Source organism: Ostrea edulis, chromosome 5 (assembly GCF_947568905.1).
Source record: "Ostrea edulis chromosome 5, xbOstEdul1.1, whole genome shotgun sequence".
In the NCBI taxonomy this organism is placed as follows: Eukaryota; Metazoa; Mollusca; class Bivalvia; order Ostreida; family Ostreidae; genus Ostrea; species Ostrea edulis.
In genome coordinates, this window is record NC_079168.1 from 24,282,742 (window position 1) to 24,302,745 (window position 20,004).

Sequence of the window (20,004 nt, forward strand, 5' to 3'; positions counted from 1 at the left end):
ATGTATACCGCATTTTTATTTCCCGTAAACCTTCAAACTTGGTCATATTTATGTATTGCAAATGACAGGTTTAGCCCATTTCTAAACCTTTGCTCTTTAAAACTTCTCATTAAATTGTTATATATCGTATATAAATAATTTCCGAAATATAATATTACCCGGCGTTTCCGGGCACTTCCTGGTGTCCTGGGAGTTCGCGGTGTCGTGGGTGTAGTAGGTAAAATATCCATGTTTCGAGAGAATGAATAAATCCAAGTAGATCTGTGTACATGTACAACCAATTGAAGAATGGTCAAGATACCCCTCAATATGGGCCGTCTGTAGGGTTTCTGTAGCTGTAGTGTTTGCGTAATGGTGGTATCCCAAACAGAATGTGACACGAAGTCTACACCCCCCCCCCCTCTCTCTCTCTTTAGGGTTTCTGTGGACGTAGTGTTTGTGTAACGATGGTATCCCAAACAGAAGCTGACACATAGCTAGTCTACCCCCCTTTCTCTCTCTCTCTCCCTTACTCTCAATCATTGACTAAATGAGTAATTATTGTCATACGTATGCAACACTATTGCCATGCCATATTATTTCATCTATATTATTGCTACAGTTTTACACATTTCTCTCTCTCTCTCTCTCTCTCTCTCTCTCTCTCTCTCTCTTTATAAATATAAAACCTGATAAATTATAAATATCTCAATAACTTTCTCTCTCTCTCTCTCTATCTTTATATTTATAAATATAAAACCATGATAAATTATAAATAGAAATATTTCAATAACTCTATCTCTATCTCTCTATAAATATAAAGCCGTGATAAATTATAAATAGAAATATCTCAGTAACTCTCTCTCTCTAAAAATATAAAGCCTGATAAATTATAAATAGAAATATCTCAATAATTTATTTATGCTTTTTTACTATTGTTTGATTTCTGATTGTGTAATTTATAATCCATGTGGTATCTCAAACAGAGGCATTTTCTTAACTACTGTAACAGTTTTACGCATGGGCAATATAACCATTATACATGTTGATGTGCTGCGCCAATAAAGAATTGTTCATGTTTTTATAAATATAAAGCCACAATAAATCATTAATAGAAAATATTCCTATAACTTATGTTTGTTTGGTTGGTTTTTTTTTTTTATTATTATTGTTTGATTTCTGATTGTTTAATCTATAATACTTGTATAAAGATGGAGAGAGAAAATACGATGATAAATTGCATTGTATAGGGGACGTTAGAAATTAAAATATTCTAGGTGCGAGTCAATGCTATCAAAACTCAGGTATACTGGGGCTTTCCTAGAGATCTGAAGACTGCAGGTCATCATTAGCCATGATTGTTATCAAAACATCTTTCTCAGGTAGCTGTAGACCACAGTCTCTGCAAACGTCAATCAACCTAAGCTCTATTGTTAAAAGTTTGATTGACCAGCGGCTTATCATTGATCACAACACAGGTAAAATTTGGGGGCGTTAACTTAAAGTTGGGTCTTTAAAAAACAGCTTTTATTAGCTTTTACATTTATTCTTTGAATCAAATTAATTGTTTTAGAATCTGTGATTTTTTCACAGGTCATGGTAGATACATACATACATGTAATGAACAAAAGCCAGAGGAGAACACGAAATAATCGATATTCAATGATATCAATTGTAAATGATTAGAGAATATAAAAAGACTATCAAATCATACATGAATACAATGATAGCAAAATGTGCACTTACACGTTGTACTATTTTGAGACGGCGATAAAGACCTAAATCATGCGCTGGTTTTTCACTGCGCCGTATATCGAAGGCTTTTATATTAAGAAGGATGGATCTTAACGTAGCTCTCTGGTATGTCCCAATACTTTCTCGGACAGATACAGATCTGCAGCTTATAGAGATGTATATGCAATTCCTAATTGTCGTTACGTTGAGCCTGTGTTTTGTGTTGTATCTGTGTGTTTTGATGGAATAAAGCTGTATTACAACTTTAAACATTTTTATAATGAAATCAAACGCAAAGTTCCTCCATGAGAAACTTACATTCAATTTATCATGATACAATGAATTTTTGTCAAGTTAATAATGAATCAAGGTATCTGTGTGAGTTAAAATTTTACACATAAGTATGCATGCAAATCGAAATTGAATTGATAGCCTTGTGGTTTGGTTTTAATACTTGTCAGATAAATGAAAGAAGTTCAGATGGTTTAAAACGTAACAGGTCTACCATAATAATATACCAACAATTCTATATTACATAATATAATTGACGATATATTACTTCCATACAATACACACGTTTAAATGTCCAAGTCAGCTGTTGTCTGTAAAAGTTAGCCTTTCCGCAATATTCCACTATAGTAGTCTATAGTAAATGTACAAAAGTATAAAATGTGTTTTGAGTATCTAAAGCCAATATCAACGAATATTCAGCGATATTGATTGTACTTTTAACTATGGATATTCTTGGATTGAGCAGACAACAGATTCATTTTTTCAGCGAATATTTTACAATTCACAATCTCGAACTCTTTACAAATCAAACAGAGCTAGCATTCTTACCGGGCGAGTTAACAAAAATAACAATTACACTGAGGGGAGGTAACACTGTAAAGTCACCTTAAAATCAGTTTCCAAAACGAGGTCATATAAGGATATCATTTTGTTGGAAAGAAGAGCTGCAGCTGGCCGATGTATTAACCTTACATGATAGAACAGTCCGTGCAGGTTCCCCGATCCTCCCATTATCATTCCCTGTATTTTTATTTTCCCTTTAAATGCTGTGTACACCTTGCAATGCCATTAATCCGTCACAGTCCGTCAACGTGCTCCTCGTAACATCCAGTTCGACGTATAGGAGTGAAAACAATACAATATCTATATATCTAAACCAAGCTGTAGTGTAAACAATACAACGTCTATATATCTAAACCAAGCTGTAGTGTAAACAATACAATGTCTATATATCTAAACCAAGCTGTAGCGTAAACAATACAATGTCTATATATCTAAACCAAGCTGTAGTGTAAACAATACAATGTCTATATATCTAAACCAAGCTGTAGCGTAAACAATACAATGTCTATATATCTAAACCAAGCTGTAGCGTAAACAATACAATGTCTATATATTTAAACCAAGCTGTAGCGTAAACAATACAATGTCTATATATCTAAACCAAGCTGTAGCGTAAACAATACAATGTCTATATATCTAAACCAAGCTGTAGCGTAAACAATACAATGTCTATATATCTAAACCAAGCCGCAGTGTAAACAATACAATGTCTATATATCTAAACCAAGCCGTAGTGTAAACAATACAATGTCTATATATCTAAACCAAGCTGTAGTGTAAACAATACAATGTCTATATATCTAAACCAAGCTGTCTGAAATAAAGTATCACAGTAGTTTACAACTATAACAGAATTGTCACTGTGTCGGTTTGTCTGGGTTTTGGGATAAATGACCTTCCACTTTGCGTTAATTCGGAGATTGGTGTTTAATTAATTTAATCTAAATGCATATCTATCATGCATACTGTTTAATTTTGTACCAATAACCGTTCGTTTTAGAATAATAACTGTTCATTTCATATTTGAATATGTTATCTAGTTCAGCTGTATATTTCCTTTTATATTGTTCATGTTGCACAGACGAATTTTAAACCCTTTTTGTCCGCCGTAGAAGATGACCTCTATCGTACAAGCTTGGGGAGTTTGTTTAGAATTAAGGACATTGAAGTGCAATAATTTCACAGTTTACATCATCTGAGCTAGTTTCTCGTGTATAAATAGTGGGCATTTAAGCATTGACAGCTGTGTTTCTGAAAGGCATTTAGAACGGAAGATCGATTAAGTGCAGCGGTACTAAGCTTCGCACGATGTTTGATATCTGGACTGTTTCTATAGCATGTCTAGTAGTGTGTTTATACATATGGTGGCGGAAAACCACGAGGGATGCTACCCTTCCCCCGGGGCCCCCCACGGTCCCACTCATTGGGAATCTTCTAAGTGTGAGTCCGGACACGTTGTTGGAGACGTTTATGGAGTATAGGCAGAAGTACGGAGACGTTTTCAGTCTAATCACTGGTTCGAGGATCCTTGTTGTCGTCAGTGGATATGATACCCTAAGGGATATATTCATAAAGCATGGAGATATCGTATCCGAGAGACCTGATATGTTTATTACGAGAGAAGTCGGGAAATTCAAAGGTAAAGTAATAAAAAAAAAAACCTCATTGTGATTGAGTCCTAGGGCGGATCTATAAGATCGATTTTTAAATTTATTTTTATACGAGAGGGTGTGTTCTAACCATACTTAATTACATAGTTGGTATGAAGCATCATAGGACAAGGAAGGTATAAACTGTATATTTCAGAACTCCTGCATCCCCTCGGCCTTACGGACAGAGGAAGAAACTGTCAGAAAATGATCAATTTTCAAAACTCTTCTCTACAATCCCACACCTGTTATGTAGAACAGGAAGGCCTCTACTTTTATGATCACTGTGGTAATCGAATGGATATATAGAATTGATAGGTAACCCTTTACCGAAATTGTAAATGTCATAATCCTAGGGGTAGGGGTTGTGTTACCAGGGTGGGGACAAATGGAGAGAGTGATTAAAACACTAAATGTTTAGCATATTTAGGAAAGGGATGTACCAAAATTATGTTCTTACTCAAGAGCAGGTCCAAAATAGTCACATGGTGTAAATATAACCAATGTTATGTAAAGCCTTTCATCAGAATGATAACTTTCGTGGGCAATTGTGTGGTTCTTTTAAGAACACATTTTGTTTTATTCTGCCGCTAAATATTAGAATTTAGCTTAGAAATGCAGAACAGAAACATCATTATACATTTCGCAGCCCTTGGAATTAGTGATACTTATAACTAAAATTCATGTGACTGATAGGGCTTGTGGGTTTTATGCCTGTGAGCAAATTCATCTTTACATCAAAAGTGTCATATGCATGTATCTTTATTATTATTATTAAAATTTAAGGTGTGGCAACTTCCTCTGGAGCACTCTGGAAAGAACACAGAACTTTTACTTTAAATGCATTGAGAGAATTCGGGTTTGGAAAAAGAAGTTTGGAGTCTAGAATTATTGAGGAAATTGAAGTATTTGTTCGAGAAATCCAATCTAAGACAGGAGCGCCGTTTAATATGCATGACCTGATAAATGTCTGTATCTCCAATATCATGTGTTCCATCAACTTTGGCCAACGCTATGACCATAATGATAAAAACTTTCAGTCTCTGTTGAATAAAATGAATCAAAATTTGAGCAACGAAAACATAATGTTTGTTGCGACAGTATTACCTTTCGTTCAATACATCCCTGGAGACCCATGTCGGATCAAGAGGACAATGTCTAATGTCGAAGTTGTGGAGAATCATCTTCGGCAAATCATTAAGGAGCACGAGGAAACTTATGATGAAAATAATCTCAGAGATTTTGTAGATGTCTACTTGAAGAAAATGAAATCAGAGAAAGTCAATCCCAAAACAACTTTCGACGGTAAATACAAAACAAAGCTCTTGAATACATTAAACATACTTTTAAAATAATTGTTTTTACATTTAATGAAATTTCTGTATACATTTCGTTAAAGAGAAAAATTAAGATGAAACTTTACCATTGTTTTTGCAGAGGACCAATTGTTGAAGATTATAGGTGAATTATTTGTCGCTGGAACTGAAACAACATCAACCGCTCTCCGATGGTTCTCTCTATTTATGATTAGAAATCCGGATGTGCAAGATAAGATGCGCAAAGAGATCTATGACGTCATCGGATCTTCACGTTTTCCTAGCATGGAAGACAAACCAAATCTTCCATACTGCGAAGCAGTAATACACGAGGTTCTCCGAAAAGGAGCGATTGCTCCAATATCTGTACCCCATGGACTGACGGGTGATCTTCAATATAAAGGTTTCACCATTCCAAAAGACACGCTTCTCATTCCGAATTTGTATTCTGTCTTCTTTGACAAGGACATTTTCCCTGATCCACATGTTTTTCGCCCAGAGCGATACTTGGATGAGAAAGGAAACCTTCAACATACCGAGAAAGTTCTAGCATTCTCACTTGGTAAGCAAATATTGCAGTTTTGATTAATGTCATATTTCGAAAACGGGCTCAATTATGCACGCAACATTTTTACTATATTGAAGTAGAATTATCTTGAGTAGAAAAATATATTATTTTGTATATTATTTACCACAACTGACCGTCGACGTTTATGGGCCATTGCTGGCATGCTTTTGAATTTGCCTTAAGGTATTCAATGTATAATGAAAGGATAATGACCAATTTTGAATGAAATGTTTATTGTTGAATAATAACGAAAGTGAAGTAGATTGCACTTGAGACTTTTTGAAGAGTTATCTGCCCTTTGTAAAAATAAAGACAATCTAATTTTCTAAACATGTGTGTGGTAAATGATTAATTTTATTTCATATTTTCATAGAGAGATAGTGTACGTAACTTTCAACCAAGATATTTGTATGAAAATATAATTTCTGTTAAAAATATTATATTAACACATAGTCTTCAATAAATCAAGCAGTAAACAAAAGTTTGAAAATTCCTATGGTGGATAATTTTTATATGATGAACCCTTCAAAATGATACCATGATTACAAAAGTCCCACCATCCAGTTACTAGATATGAAATATCGTCATTAAATTTAGAAATTCATTTCAAAATTAAGGATTATCTCCCTCATGCATAGCTCTTATCCTTGGGCGAATTTGGTTCCAGTTTTTGGCACTCTAGTTTTCCTTTTAGCTCTTACAAGTTTATTATTTCGAATGTCTCAAATTTCGGCTTGGGCATCACTAAGAGACATTATTTGTCGAAATGCGCGCCTTTAATGACCACGAGTACTATTTATCATTTGTTGAAGAGTTCCTTAGGAGAATTCATTTATCATAATTCTGGTATGATGGTCGCAGTTGCCAATGAACTGGGACAAAAACATAATACTGTAACTCCAGAAGAGATACAAGACAAATACTTAAGCAGAATACATCTATTTGCTTTGAAGAATTGGTACAAGTTTTATACTATCGGAATTCCATTATTGCCGTTAAACCTTCTGATTGATTATATGAGAAATACGCCACCCCAGAAGGACTGTGTGACAGGTTTCCAAATGTGGCCCACACGTTCCTCTGGTTCTCAGAAAAGCGGATACCATGGGCTTCATTTACTCGAGACAAAATCGAATGTTCTATAGCGAGTGGTTAACCTTTACTTACATCTGCTCTATCATCATGATTTGAAGATTCCCTTTCACGGTTTGTTATGTATAATGTTCACGAGACCGTTCACTAGATATGGTAAAGGTTAACATAGCACACAATACTCTTCATATTGTTAGAAGCAAACATCATTTTCATAATCTCTGAATTATTGGAATAAACAATATGTACATCATTTCACGGGGAAAAGTTACCTCTTCGTCTTAATATCAATCTTCGATTTGTTATATTTCTATAACTGTATTTTAAAAGACTTCTCCTACAGAAAAGAATTTGTTTCCATACACAGGTCGCCGAGTGTGTCTAGGTGAGGCTTTGGCGAGAATGGAATTGTTCCTGTTTGCCACATCCATGATACAGAGATTCCAGATTTTACCAGCTGATCCAGATCATCTACCATCTGAGAAAGGCCACATTGGAATTACGTATTCGCCAAAAGCTTTCAATTTAAAAGCAGTAAGTGTTTAGGGTAATTAACATGCATCTGATGTTGTCCTTGACGAATATCAAAAGACCAAACTCCAATTATAGCGCGTTTTGTAATATTTTGTTTATTACATGCACCAAGGTGTGATCGGTCAACAGGGAATTCTTATCCCTCCTAGAGGCACCTGATCCCACCTCTGGTATACCCAGGGGACTGTGTTTACCCTTCTCTTTATTTTGAATTCTCTATGGGATTGATCAATTTTCGTTATCTTTTCTTATTCATGTACATTTGCATAGCCGTGTACTTTTACAATATATCACAAACATTTGTCGATATGTGCTTTATGTAAGACGAACATGTAGTAAGAAATTGATGGGTCAATTGTCACCATTATTTGCAATTTAGCGGATAAAAAACGACATAGTATTTTATTTTGTTTTTTCAATATTCCAAGAATTTTGTGGAGATTTTACTCATGTCATGAAAATGTACAAGGAGCAGATGTTGAAGTCCCACTGAAATGTTTGCTGACTGCTCTGATTGTTTTGACAATGTACAAAACGTCCCTCTCGATAATTTTTACTCATGAAGCACTTCAACTGCTGAACTTAAGATCACGGGTTTGAATCCAGCAGGGGTTTTATTTTTTTTTCCAGATTGATTTCTACTTAAACTACATTTTTGAATAAATAAAGTAAATTTGAATGGTTTTAATTTCAAAATATTAATGTACATATCCCATCCCACTTTTCATCCATATCAAATCTCCGTAGAAGCATTCCACCTTGAATAAGCCATTGGCATAGATAATTATTGTTTTTTCTTTATCGAAATTCCGAATTCGAATTGTACATTTTACTTATTTTCACCTTTGATACGGATGTGTAAAATATTTTTTAATGCATATTTATGGGCCTATATTGATAGGATAGGAATATACACAGAAAGACGCATATATTTGTTGCAAACCGTGTTGTATCTTCAATCTTTAAAGCTTATTATTGCTTGTAATAATAGTTTGTATTAGATATAGCATAACTTGTGTTCATTTTGGTGTTGTTAATAAAGAGAGTTTGCGTTTTATATACTGTTTGGTCTATTCTTAATTTTGAATTCTTTATAAGAATTATAAGCTTGATCACTGTTCGTTATCTTCACCTTTTCATTGTACATGGACGTGCAAGAATACTGTATTATAAAATTTTGGTAAATGAATGTTCACAAATGGAACAGCAATTGAATTTATTTGATATTTCAATTTACTTTTCATGTGAAAAATGAATCATCGAATCTTGTTTTCGCACGAGCACTAAAATAATGGATTTGAAATCATGATATTTGAAAATATGTTTTAATTGAAAAATAGGGAAGCATAGTAATTTCCCAACTCTTGCATAAAAAAATCATACACGATACGACATGAAATGTAAATAGGTACATGATGTTTGTCAGACAGAATAAGGACTGTTTAGGTTGTATCCTTGAAATCCGTTACTTTCTTATCCCCCCTCACACTTTCGGCGTGGAGGCAGTCTCTAATTAACTCAGAGTGTCGCTTCATTGTTTATAGAATGAGAGATCCTGTGGAATCATTTGATTTCGTGGGGGCTCAATTTTTGTTGATTTCGTGGGTATCCCATTTCCACGAATTTCAAACCACAATGAAATACAGAATAAACATATGTTTCAATGTACAGGGATCATATCCATGAAGTCGAAATTACATCACAACAAAACTGTAAAATCCTGACAACCCGCAAAAATGAACCCCTCAGATTTAATTGATTTCACATTAATTCAATACAGAGTCATCATAGCAATATCCAAATACCCGTGAACTAACAAACATCTCTCAATAAAATCTACAGGAACATAAGGAATTCTGGGAGATTATCTTTCAGACACTGGTCTTGGCAAATAGTCTTGTAAAGTTCCAAATACTCGTCCCCAATGACACGCAGTCGCACAAACAAGTCCAGGAGTTTGGCGAAGCGCCATCCTTTGTTGGGGTGATGTGATCTGTTGATGGTATACTCTAAGGTATCCAGCAGGGTCTCTTGAATGTTTTCTACGTCTGCGGGTGCGTTCAGTTCACATCTATCTGCAATATGATTACGTTTTTCTTGATTTCTTTGAATAATTTAAATATCATATAAGGGATAACACCTATTAACACATACAAACCATTTATCACTATGGTAATGACAATAAAATAGTTACAAATTTACCTCTGAAAGTCACACAAATTCCAAGAATCAGAGCAAGTTCTGCTGAACTTAAGTGAAGCTTTTGAATCTCTTTAGAGAATTCTCCCCAGCGCAGGATTGTCTCCCTTGGAGTGTAAGGACACATCTCGCTTACTGGCAGTACCTTGCCCGTGTAAGTTATCACAATTTCCCTCTGAGGATCGATGTCTCTATGGTTCATTATAGTGAAAAATTCGAAATGGGAAGCTAAAAGGACAGAACAAGACATAGATGAAATATCAATAGTGATGTTGTAAATGAGTATTGTCTGTGTATTTTAAAAATAAAACCAAATGAAATGCTTATGTTTCATAAAGAGACTATTGCAATTTTTGCTTTTGATGGATTGACCGATTGATTTACGTCCCGTCGAGAATTTTTCACTCATATTGATGGAAGATATGCATGCATTAATAACGATCATATTGCACATTTGCAAGTATAGCTATCACTGAATATTTCAAGAATCGTTAAATGTACAATAGAATTTGAATGTTGATATACTTAACTTTTCAAATAGATCATAGCTTTCAAACGATTAATCAAGACTTGTAGCAATTATGTATAGAAACAGTGTGTAATACATGGGGGAAACACTGCATATATCACCTTTCAACAGTGCTGTTTGGTCTTCGATACACAAGTCGGCGAAAAAAGGAATATTTTTAGTGAAGTTCACATAGTCATTGGCCATTTTCTTGAATTCGCGCCTTCCCTCTAAAAACAATTTCTTCCGACCATCCACATCCATCTGTGTTTTCGAATAAATCTCGTAGTAATCGTCCGTGTCTACGTATTCCAGCTTTCCAAATAGTTTCGTTTTTTCCATGTGTATATTCTGAAGTAATTCAATTCAAATGTCTCAGTATTTTCCAATTTCTATGATGTTTATAATAATGCGGATTAGATTTGAATAGTTAAGATCCTTAATGGTGTGGTTTGTTATAAACTCTGTACTGACTGAGACATATACCAAACACAGGAGAGGAAGTTTATATTATCAAGTTAGAATTGCAATACTGAAATATACACCAAACCACTCCATAAGGAACAGACAAGTATGGTCTTAATGGCCTTTTACAACTTTACAATGATCATCTAAATCCAAATTAGATACAATAGATAGGCAATCTAATTAAAATCAGATCTTCTCTAACCGTTACACTTGAATATACACGTATAGGTCAATGTTTGTTATCATATAATAGGCTATAATTCCTCACCAGTCCTTCCTGTAAAATATCCTGAATTTCTTGGTCTGTCAAAGATTTCGTAAATGGTTCTAGATGACTAAAAGCCGTCATGATTCGACTTAAAGTTCCTTCCGGGGAGAGGTCCGCATTGTCATCCTGAGTGATGGAAGTTCTCCCTACTTTCTCCGAGAGATCATTTATAGTGGGGCAATGGGAATCGTTTATAATATCTTGACAGGATGAAGTAGGAGGACTGTCGTCAGTATATAGACTGTCTACAAGGTTCTCTGTTCCTTCCGTTGCAATTTCATCTTCTCTAAGTATTTCAAATGGAACGGAAGGGCAAGCCAGATCTGTGTCATTTTGGTCGATTGAATTTTCGACATGGGGTATTTTCTCATTGTATACGTCACCAGCTTGTCTATCGCAGGTCTCACTACGAAGCTTCTGGGCCTCTAGTATGAGATTTGTCCTCTGTGTAACCGTATATCGCCCTTGACGGACACCTAGGAAACAGAAATATTTCAAATGTGAAATACTGTATATTTACACATATAAGGTGTGAAGATACACAATCACAAAACCTTGACATTGTACATTGGCGGTTCTCGAGAGGAGTTATTGTGCTTGTATCCATCTTTGGATGAATATATACATTCTAAAAAGTCATTTTTGTCATTTTGAGGGTCTTCAATCCCCCATTTCTTGGATGGAAAAGGTACAAACTTGAGTTGCACTCCTGAAACTTTTTCTGGAATCCATCACTGTTGTGAGAATGCTATTGGTATAATATAAATGGAGTGATTTCACGCCTCTTGCTTATTGCAAGTCACGTATTCAAGTAAGCATAACAGACTATTAAAGACCAATACTTGATCTTCCGCATTAAAAAACAGTCCAATCAAAATTAAGAAGCAACATAATCTCCATATATTGTACCTTCTTTTTGACTTCTATATATTGTACCTTCTTTTAACATCTATATATAGTACCTTCTTTTGACATCTATATATTGTACCTTCTTTTGACATCTATATATTGTACCTTTCTTTTAACATCTATATATTGTACCTTTCTTTTGACATCTATATATAGTACATTCTTTTGACATCTATATATAGTACCTTCTTTTGACATCCCTAGTTTCAGGCATTTCAGCAGACGACACGCAGAACAGGTGTTCCCTCTTTGTTGTTCAGCCTCAATGAGACACGTTCCTCCTTCGTCACACTTGTATGGGGTTCTTCTGAGAAGACTTCTTCGAAAGAAAGTCTGTCAAAATGGTAAGAGAGACAGACTGTCTAAGCTTATTCACGTTAGTTCTGTCTTAAAAAACGTCTAGCAATGTAGACTAGACTAAGAATAATGTTAACAATTTTGAATCGTCCTCAAAATACCAAGGACTTTATGCTAATTATAGATGACTCTCATTGTAAAATTTCTCTTTTCACCGCCTCTTAGCATGATGTACTAAAATTCACTAGAAATGTTGAATGCTGAAGGTGCAAAAGTTCTTTTTTTAACTTTGAGATTGGATGCCATCAATTTTGTTTCGTGAGGTACAAACTTATGGCCTGCACTTAAAATCTTGTAGCCTTTTTAAGGACTGAACTTGGCCTTCGCTGGCCAACATTTTAGTTTAGGGTCAAAACACTGTTTGGCCATGAAGTTCTTTTCTCTCAAACATAGATATTTATGTTTCATTTAGTGACCTTAACAAAATGACCTAAATACTAAACTCTTGTAAATACAATACCTGGCCACAAGCAACCTAATATTCCTTATCATTTCATGCAACAAAATTAATTATTGTATTCAATGTGCTGACAAGAAATTGGACTATTGCTGGTATAAACCTAAGACGTTTAACATAGGCAGTGACTATTCCTCCACCAAGCGCCCGGCATTAGAAATGGAAGTCACAAGTATTTCCAATATGACCTTAAAACGGAGGTCCCGTGTCACGATAGGCGTTAACACAATAAAGAACTCTAACTGCTAGGCCCTGATAAAGAACTCTCACTGCTTCACCCCTGATAAAGAACCCTCACTGTTGTGGCTCTGATAACGGACCTTCACTGCTTCGGCCCTGATAAAGAACCCTCACTGTTGTGGTCCTGATAAAGAACCCTCACTGCTGTGGCTCTGATAACGGACCTTCACTGCTGCGGCCCTGATAAAGAACTCTCACTGCTGAGGCCCTGATAAAGGACCCTCACTGTTGCGGTCCTGATAAAGAACCCTCACTGCTGTGACCCTGATAAAACACCCTCACTGTTGCGGCACTGATAAAGAACCCTCACTGCTGTGGCCCTGATAAAGAACCCTCACTGCTATGGCCCTGACAACGGACCTTCGCTGCTGTGGCCCTGATAAAGAACCCTCACTGCTGTGGCCCTGAGCATCATGCTTAGGTCTAAATTTGTGGTCCCTCGTGTAAAGATGTCAGCGTGTGACTGAATAATTCCTCAATGTGACGAAAAATAACACACAAATCAATTCTAGTATAGAAGAAATTGGACAAACTCAATGTGAACCAGTTGTAAGTCTGATATCAGGTCATCATTACCTTACAGGCCTCACAGCTGTATACACCAAAATGAATTCCCGTGGACTTCTTCCCACAAACACGACAGGACGGAAAATCCAAGGGCTCTTGTGTTGTACCGTATTTTCCTCTTTTCCTGCCTTTGCGTTTCCCCTCTGGATTCCCCTTGGTGGATGTCGAATCCATTATTGATACTGTGGAGAAAACATGCAGACAAATTTTTAATGATTTATTCCAGTCTGCTAAGATACTGCTAAAAACATTTTTCAAATAATTTCTAAAGACTTCGTTTTGGTTTAAGATTTGTTTATTCACCGTGTATAACGTCACATTCCAGGAATCGTCACTGTGGAGCATGAGGGCTCGGCTCCGAAGCGGAGAAAACGCAGTATCACCGAGTATGAGATCGATTTTATCATAAACTACACCATATTTCTGCAAACATCATATTGCATAGAGTGTGGTAGATATATCTTGATCATTCGAATTTGTCACCGAATTTCAGAAACCCGTACTTACCTCAAACATTTCGTTCGCGTTTTACGAGTAGGTCTACAAAGTTGAAATTGATGATTTAAACCCATCTTTCTCGGTCATTTCATCTCTCTGCCTACTTGATTTGTTTGATAGAGTATGCATATCCCGATACCATGATTGTTGATGATTATATCGCCCTTTTACTTACATTTCACATGTAATTTGCACAAAATCTTACCAATTTGCAATATGTCGCATGAGGGCTCAAATCTGGCCGCGAGGAGTATGCTACATATATATTTTACTGTATCGCGACGCTTTGAAGTTTGACCTTTGGGCAGATTAACATTAAGTTTACACACTGCCTTATCATTGTATACCAAAATACCAAATATCAAAGACCTATCTCAAAAGACAAAAAAGTTAGGAAGAAGAGAAGAAGAAGAAAAGAAGAAGAGGAGGAGAAGAAGAAGATGAAACACTAAAACGATACATCCCCGTTCTGGGAAGGGGAAACATAACGATCGAGTTTTCGTGTATATTGCATGATAACCTCCGAGGTCAAGAAATGTTGTTTTGAAATATAAAAGCAGAGGATTAGAATTCAATTTTCTAAAGACTTTAGCAGTATTTTTTTTTTACTACTAAAAAGTTCCAATCAATAAAAGTGGGGAGGGGCCACAAGGCTGGCATTATATTTCTTATATCAAATAATAAACAGTGGTGAATCCTGTATTTCCGAAAAAAGGGGGAGGGGCACATGTGAAAGTTAAATACTCAGCCATTTTGGGTGCCAAATCGGGAGTTTTACGCCCATTATTCTTTATTTCAATATTTTCTACGGAAGGTTTGAATTTGTTTGACCTTATCAACAATATATTATATGCCAGTAATGCCTTGTAAATCTGTGGCGAAAGGGGGGGGGGGGGGATGCTCTAAATTCGCTGACAAGGATAGATGGTCTTTGTCAAATGCAACCAACCAACCACCCCCCATTTAACATACTTAATGCGTACATTCTTACTTTGTAACGAAAAATATTCATAACTTATACAAAACACTTGCACAAAATAAAGGACTTTAAGAAATCGATCAATTCTCTAAGTAATTCAAATTATTATGATAAAATTTCATAATTAATAAAACATTTCTTATATCTCTACTTACACAGTAGATGATAGATATGGCGATAGGGATATTTTTAAAAAGATAAGCTTGCTATAAGGAATGCATAGAAAGTTGGGACAGAAGTGTAGAAACTTAAAATTATAAAGTGTTTCGCGGTTGTTAATGCGTAAACTGTCCCCACTTAATTATATCGTAGGCCTACATCTATATAATAATTAGTAAAATTACGTTTATTTGTTAAATACGTTTCTGTACAGAGAAGAGCCTCCATCTTTTTTATTATCCGGGTAGGCTTTATTTCCATTAAATACGGTATCTGTCCAAGGTTTTTGGTTAGTTTGTTTGTAAACACAGCGTGACGTTTACTTTTTTCAGCATAAAAAGCGGGACAACTTGCATGAAAATACTGATTGTCTTCCTTACAAAATCCATATTGTAAATAGAGTGTCATCTGATGAAAACTGATTCCCCTGGTGATTAATCGAGTGACTGACCCCATTTCGCAATTGATAATGAGGTGTTTCTTCTCCATTGTCAACATTAGAAATACCGATAATGAAGGGAAATTGAGTTCAGATTATTCCTCTATCTTATAGTTAGGGATAAAATACAAATTCATAGTAATAAACTGATAAATGATATGTTGTTAATAATTTTGGTAAACAAACATTCGAATCAGAAAATCGTAAAATAAAAGAAAGTTGCAAACGTACACAGAATAAATTGTACATGAAATTCACAATGAATCATTCCACTGGCAATTTTATAAAAGAAGAATTTAAGCCTGCAGTGTTCTCTTCGATCCTTAAAGGATTCCACCCTAATTCTCAATACAAGCAATATCCCCAGGAATGACTTAACCCAGTACTCATTTAAACCGCTTCCTCGTGCATTTTTCAACAAGTTGGAATATTCTCTCCGCGTACAATTAATTGGTAACATCTGTAAAATCCACGACAGGCCGAATTAAAGCTAAATACATGTATATCGTAACCAGAAGCATAACAAAATATACTCGTTAACTTCTTCTCATTAAAGAGATCACCGTATTAGTTGAAGTCTAAAAATAGATAGTTTTAATTTCCTAAAACAAGTCTGATACATGTAATAGAAATTCTGATCACTATTTAATCAGTACCCGGCAACGTGCCATCTGTATGAACAAAACTAGAGGTTAGACTAGTAGTACTAGAGCCTAGTACTATTCGCTACAAACATAATTAGAGATATCATTATCAGAATTAAATATATATTACCTGAATACGTACCATTCATAAAGACATTTAAACATGAATGTCCAGTAACGAGCTACTCCTACATCAATAGACCGTGTTTTACCCTACTCCTACACAGCCATTTCGCAATTTGTAAAGATTTCCGTTTTATATCAAGAGCATTTTTCATGCATAAAACTAAAATATAACTTACCCACTCGTAAATACTCACTTACCTCAAATTTCGTCACACATAAAGGAACACGTTGTGTGCGATATACACTGTACCCGCCCAATCTCAATGCAATTAGTATTTAAAGAATCGATTTTCTTTTTCGCGGTCCACTTACCACTTCAAGCGGAACATCGCAAGTCAATAACCTCTCAAGTCAAGATGGACAAACATTGCGTGAAGAATTAAAAAGTTTGAATATTTAGAATACTCCTTATCATGCAAAAGTGATAATTCTACAGAGGTGTTTGCTAGCACAGGCACCTGAAATGTGGATAGCGTGTATAGATCTTATACACTCACACACACACACACACACATATATATATATAACCCCTCCCTAGACTCAATGAAAAAAATAAACATGGAACCAATAACTTATCCAAAATATGTGATGTCCCCGCCGATCACCTTCATAAGCTGTTCTGAATAATAGGTTTCTACTTTCTGTAAGCTAATATGTGTACACCCTATGTGATCAGGTATCTTCTTCCACTCGCGGAAATCCGAAACCAAGTGTTTAACCGGTTCGGTTTGATACATCGCTCTTAGAAGCCAAAATAAATCAAACTGGTGTGGAAGGCTGAACGGCTTTAAAAAGTAGCAGATATATATTGTAGCAAGTTTTTATGTTATCCATAATTAACATAGTGAATGACAAACCTACTAAGGCTAAATGTTCAAGGTACATATGCATTTTCCTTTCGGAATTTAACCCTCCCATGGATATTTTTTTGACAACTTTTGAAAGAATGTTTTTTTTTAAACCCACGAGCCTAATAGACTAGATATGGATCATGGTTGTGTTACAGCTTTTAATATAATTATAGGAAGAATCAAAACTCATGACAGGGGATGGAATCAACATTGCACATTTAATTTTCTTCGTCCGGCGAGAAAACACGTTTGACAATGCGCGTGAGTTACATGCTCAGAGTATTGTATACAATGTAGGAAGATGGTAAATATATTCCAATTTGCAAAGATTTCTAAATCTAAAGTTTCTAAAATATAAATATACTAATTTTATGCAAATAGGGACAGAAATCCCGTATTGCATGCAAGGGCCAGAAAATGATTGTGAAGAACTCCAAAATTAAATCATGTTGCCTAATGGGATCGACGTTTTAAAATGAAATAATATAAAATCCAATGAATTAAGAGTACACAAGAGGCCCACAGGCCTTATTGGTCACCTGAATACTAGTGAAAAAGTATCACTACTTCCATGGGCTATGAAATCTAGAAAATAATTCCTGTTCTGAATAAATTCTAATGTTCAGCAACAGTATAAAACAAAAAACTTACACATAAATACTATATACAAAGCGTTGCACCACCCTTGGGACAGAACCCTTACTCCGGGGATCATTAAATTTACAATTTTGGTAAAAGACTACCTGCTCTATCCATTTACTTTCAATTTAGTATCAACAGCACTAAAGAAGATGGTTTTTGCAAACTTGAATCTACACTATGTCAGAAAGCTTTCATGTAAATGTGAACTTCTTTGGCCCAATGGTTCTTGAAAAGAAGATTTTTAAAGATTTTCCCTATATATTTGTATGTAAAACTTTGATCCCCTATTGTGGCCCCATCCTACCCCAGGGGGCCATGATTTTAACAAACCTGAATCTGCACTATATCAGGAAGCTTTCATATAAATCTCAGCTTTTCTGGCTTAGTGGTTCTGGGAAGAAGATTTTTCCTATATATTTGTATGTAAAACTTTGACCCCCTATTATGGCCCCATCCGACCCCCGGGGGCCATGATCTTAACAATTTATAATCTGCACTATATCAGAAGCTTTCATATAAATCTCAGCTTTTCTGGCTCAGTGGTTCTTGAGAAGAAGATTTTAAAAGATTTTTCCTATAAATTGGTATGTAAAACTTTGATGCCCCCCTTGAGGCCCCATCCAATCCCCGGGGTCCATGATTTTAACAAACTTGAATCTGCACTATAGCAACAACAAAAAAACCCAAAAAACTTTGACCCCTATTGTGGCCCCATCCGATCCCCGGGGGCCATGATTTTAACAATTTAGAATCTGTACTATATTAGGAAGCTTTCATATAGATCTCAGCTTTTCTGGCTCAGTGGTTCTTGGGAAGAAGATTTTTAAAGATTTTCCCTATATATTTGTATGTAAAACTTTGACCCCCTATTGTGGCCCCATCCGACCCCCGGGGGCCATGATTTTAACAATTTAGAATCTGCACTACATCAGGAAGCTTTCATATAAATCTCAGCTTTTCTGGCTCAGTGGTTCTTGGGAAGAAGATTTTCCCTATATATTTGTATGTAAAACTTTGATCCCCTATTGTGGCCCCATCCGACCCCCGGGGCCATGATTTTAACAATTTAGAATATGCACTACCTAATAAAGCTTATCTATAAATTTCATCTTTTCTGGCCCAGTGGTTCTTGAGAAGAAGATTTTTTAATGACCCTACCCTATTTTTACCTTTTCTTGATTATCTCCCCTTGGAAGGTGGCCTGGCCCTTTATTTTAACAATTTAGTATTCCCTTTACCTAAGGATGTTTTGTGCCAACTTTGGTTGAAATTGACCCAGTGGTTGTTGAGAAGAAGTTGAAAATGTGAAAAGTTTACAGACGGACGGACGCCGGAATACAGGTGATCAGAAAAGCTCACTTGAGCTTTCAGCTCAGGTGAGCTAAAACAAAAATTGAAAATTTATCAATTTTGGGCAGTTTTTGCCCCGCCCCTAAGGCCCCAGGGGTGTTGGAGACCTGAAATTTACAATTTATGTTCCCCTTGTCCCAAAGGTACTTCATACCAAATTTGAAAAGAATTGGACTGGTAGTTATCAAGAAGTTAAAAATGTTCAATTGTTAACGCACGATGGACGCCGACCGATTGCAATAGGTCACCTGAGTTTACTCAGGTGACCTAATAAAATGTATAATTTCTGATATACATTTTCTGATGTCAAACTTCAAGAATTGACATGACACTGGCCATCTAACAAAATAATTCCGAATCTCAAAGAGCAAATTTAGGCCATTATTGTAAGTAAAATAATTCTTTCAAAGTTGAGACCGCAAAATCTGAGGTCCCGTATCACAGTAGGTGTGACATGATAAAAATCCCTCCTTGTTCAATGGCCGAAAGCGACAACCATAGGCCTAAATTTTGCAGCCCTTCACTGGCAATGGTGACGTCTCCATGTGATCGAGAAATTAACGTCCCGTTAAACAATATACAATCAACCGAAAGAACATTAAGTTATTCCATCATG

The 20,004-nt window shown here is 35.6% G+C and overlaps 2 protein-coding genes across 6 annotated transcripts; one reads left to right on the forward strand and one right to left on the reverse strand.

Moving 5' to 3' along the window:
* The first annotated feature begins 3,622 nt into the window (after positions 1-3,622).
* LOC125651530 (cytochrome P450 2C8-like) lies at positions 3,623-8,784 on the forward strand. The gene is made up of 4 exons (XM_056165539.1): positions 3,623-4,207; positions 5,004-5,522; positions 5,655-6,095; positions 7,561-8,784. Exons 1-4 carry the CDS (start codon positions 3,877-3,879, stop codon positions 7,737-7,739), a joined length of 1,470 nt encoding a protein of 489 aa, XP_056021514.1. The 5' UTR covers positions 3,623-3,876; the 3' UTR covers positions 7,740-8,784.
* A 252-nt stretch (positions 8,785-9,036) lies between these two features.
* Positions 9,037-17,156, reverse strand: LOC125651528 (COUP transcription factor 2-like). Of its 5 annotated transcripts, none has more exons than XM_048880170.2 (7): positions 16,858-16,996; positions 13,710-13,882; positions 12,265-12,412; positions 11,171-11,646; positions 10,557-10,785; positions 9,930-10,154; positions 9,037-9,802 (listed from the first exon to the last, which is right to left on the reverse strand). In XM_048880170.2, exons 2-7 carry the CDS (start codon positions 13,872-13,874, stop codon positions 9,564-9,566), a joined length of 1,482 nt encoding a protein of 493 aa, XP_048736127.2. In that variant the 5' UTR covers positions 13,875-13,882; positions 16,858-16,996; the 3' UTR covers positions 9,037-9,563. The 5 variants fall into 5 exon arrangements, with proteins under 5 accessions (XP_048736127.2, XP_048736125.2, XP_048736124.2 ...); XM_048880168.2 differs by lacking the exon at positions 16,858-16,996 and adding an exon at positions 16,744-16,839; XM_048880167.2 differs by lacking the exon at positions 16,858-16,996 and adding an exon at positions 16,562-16,707.
* Between the last annotated feature and the right edge of the window lie 2,848 nt (positions 17,157-20,004).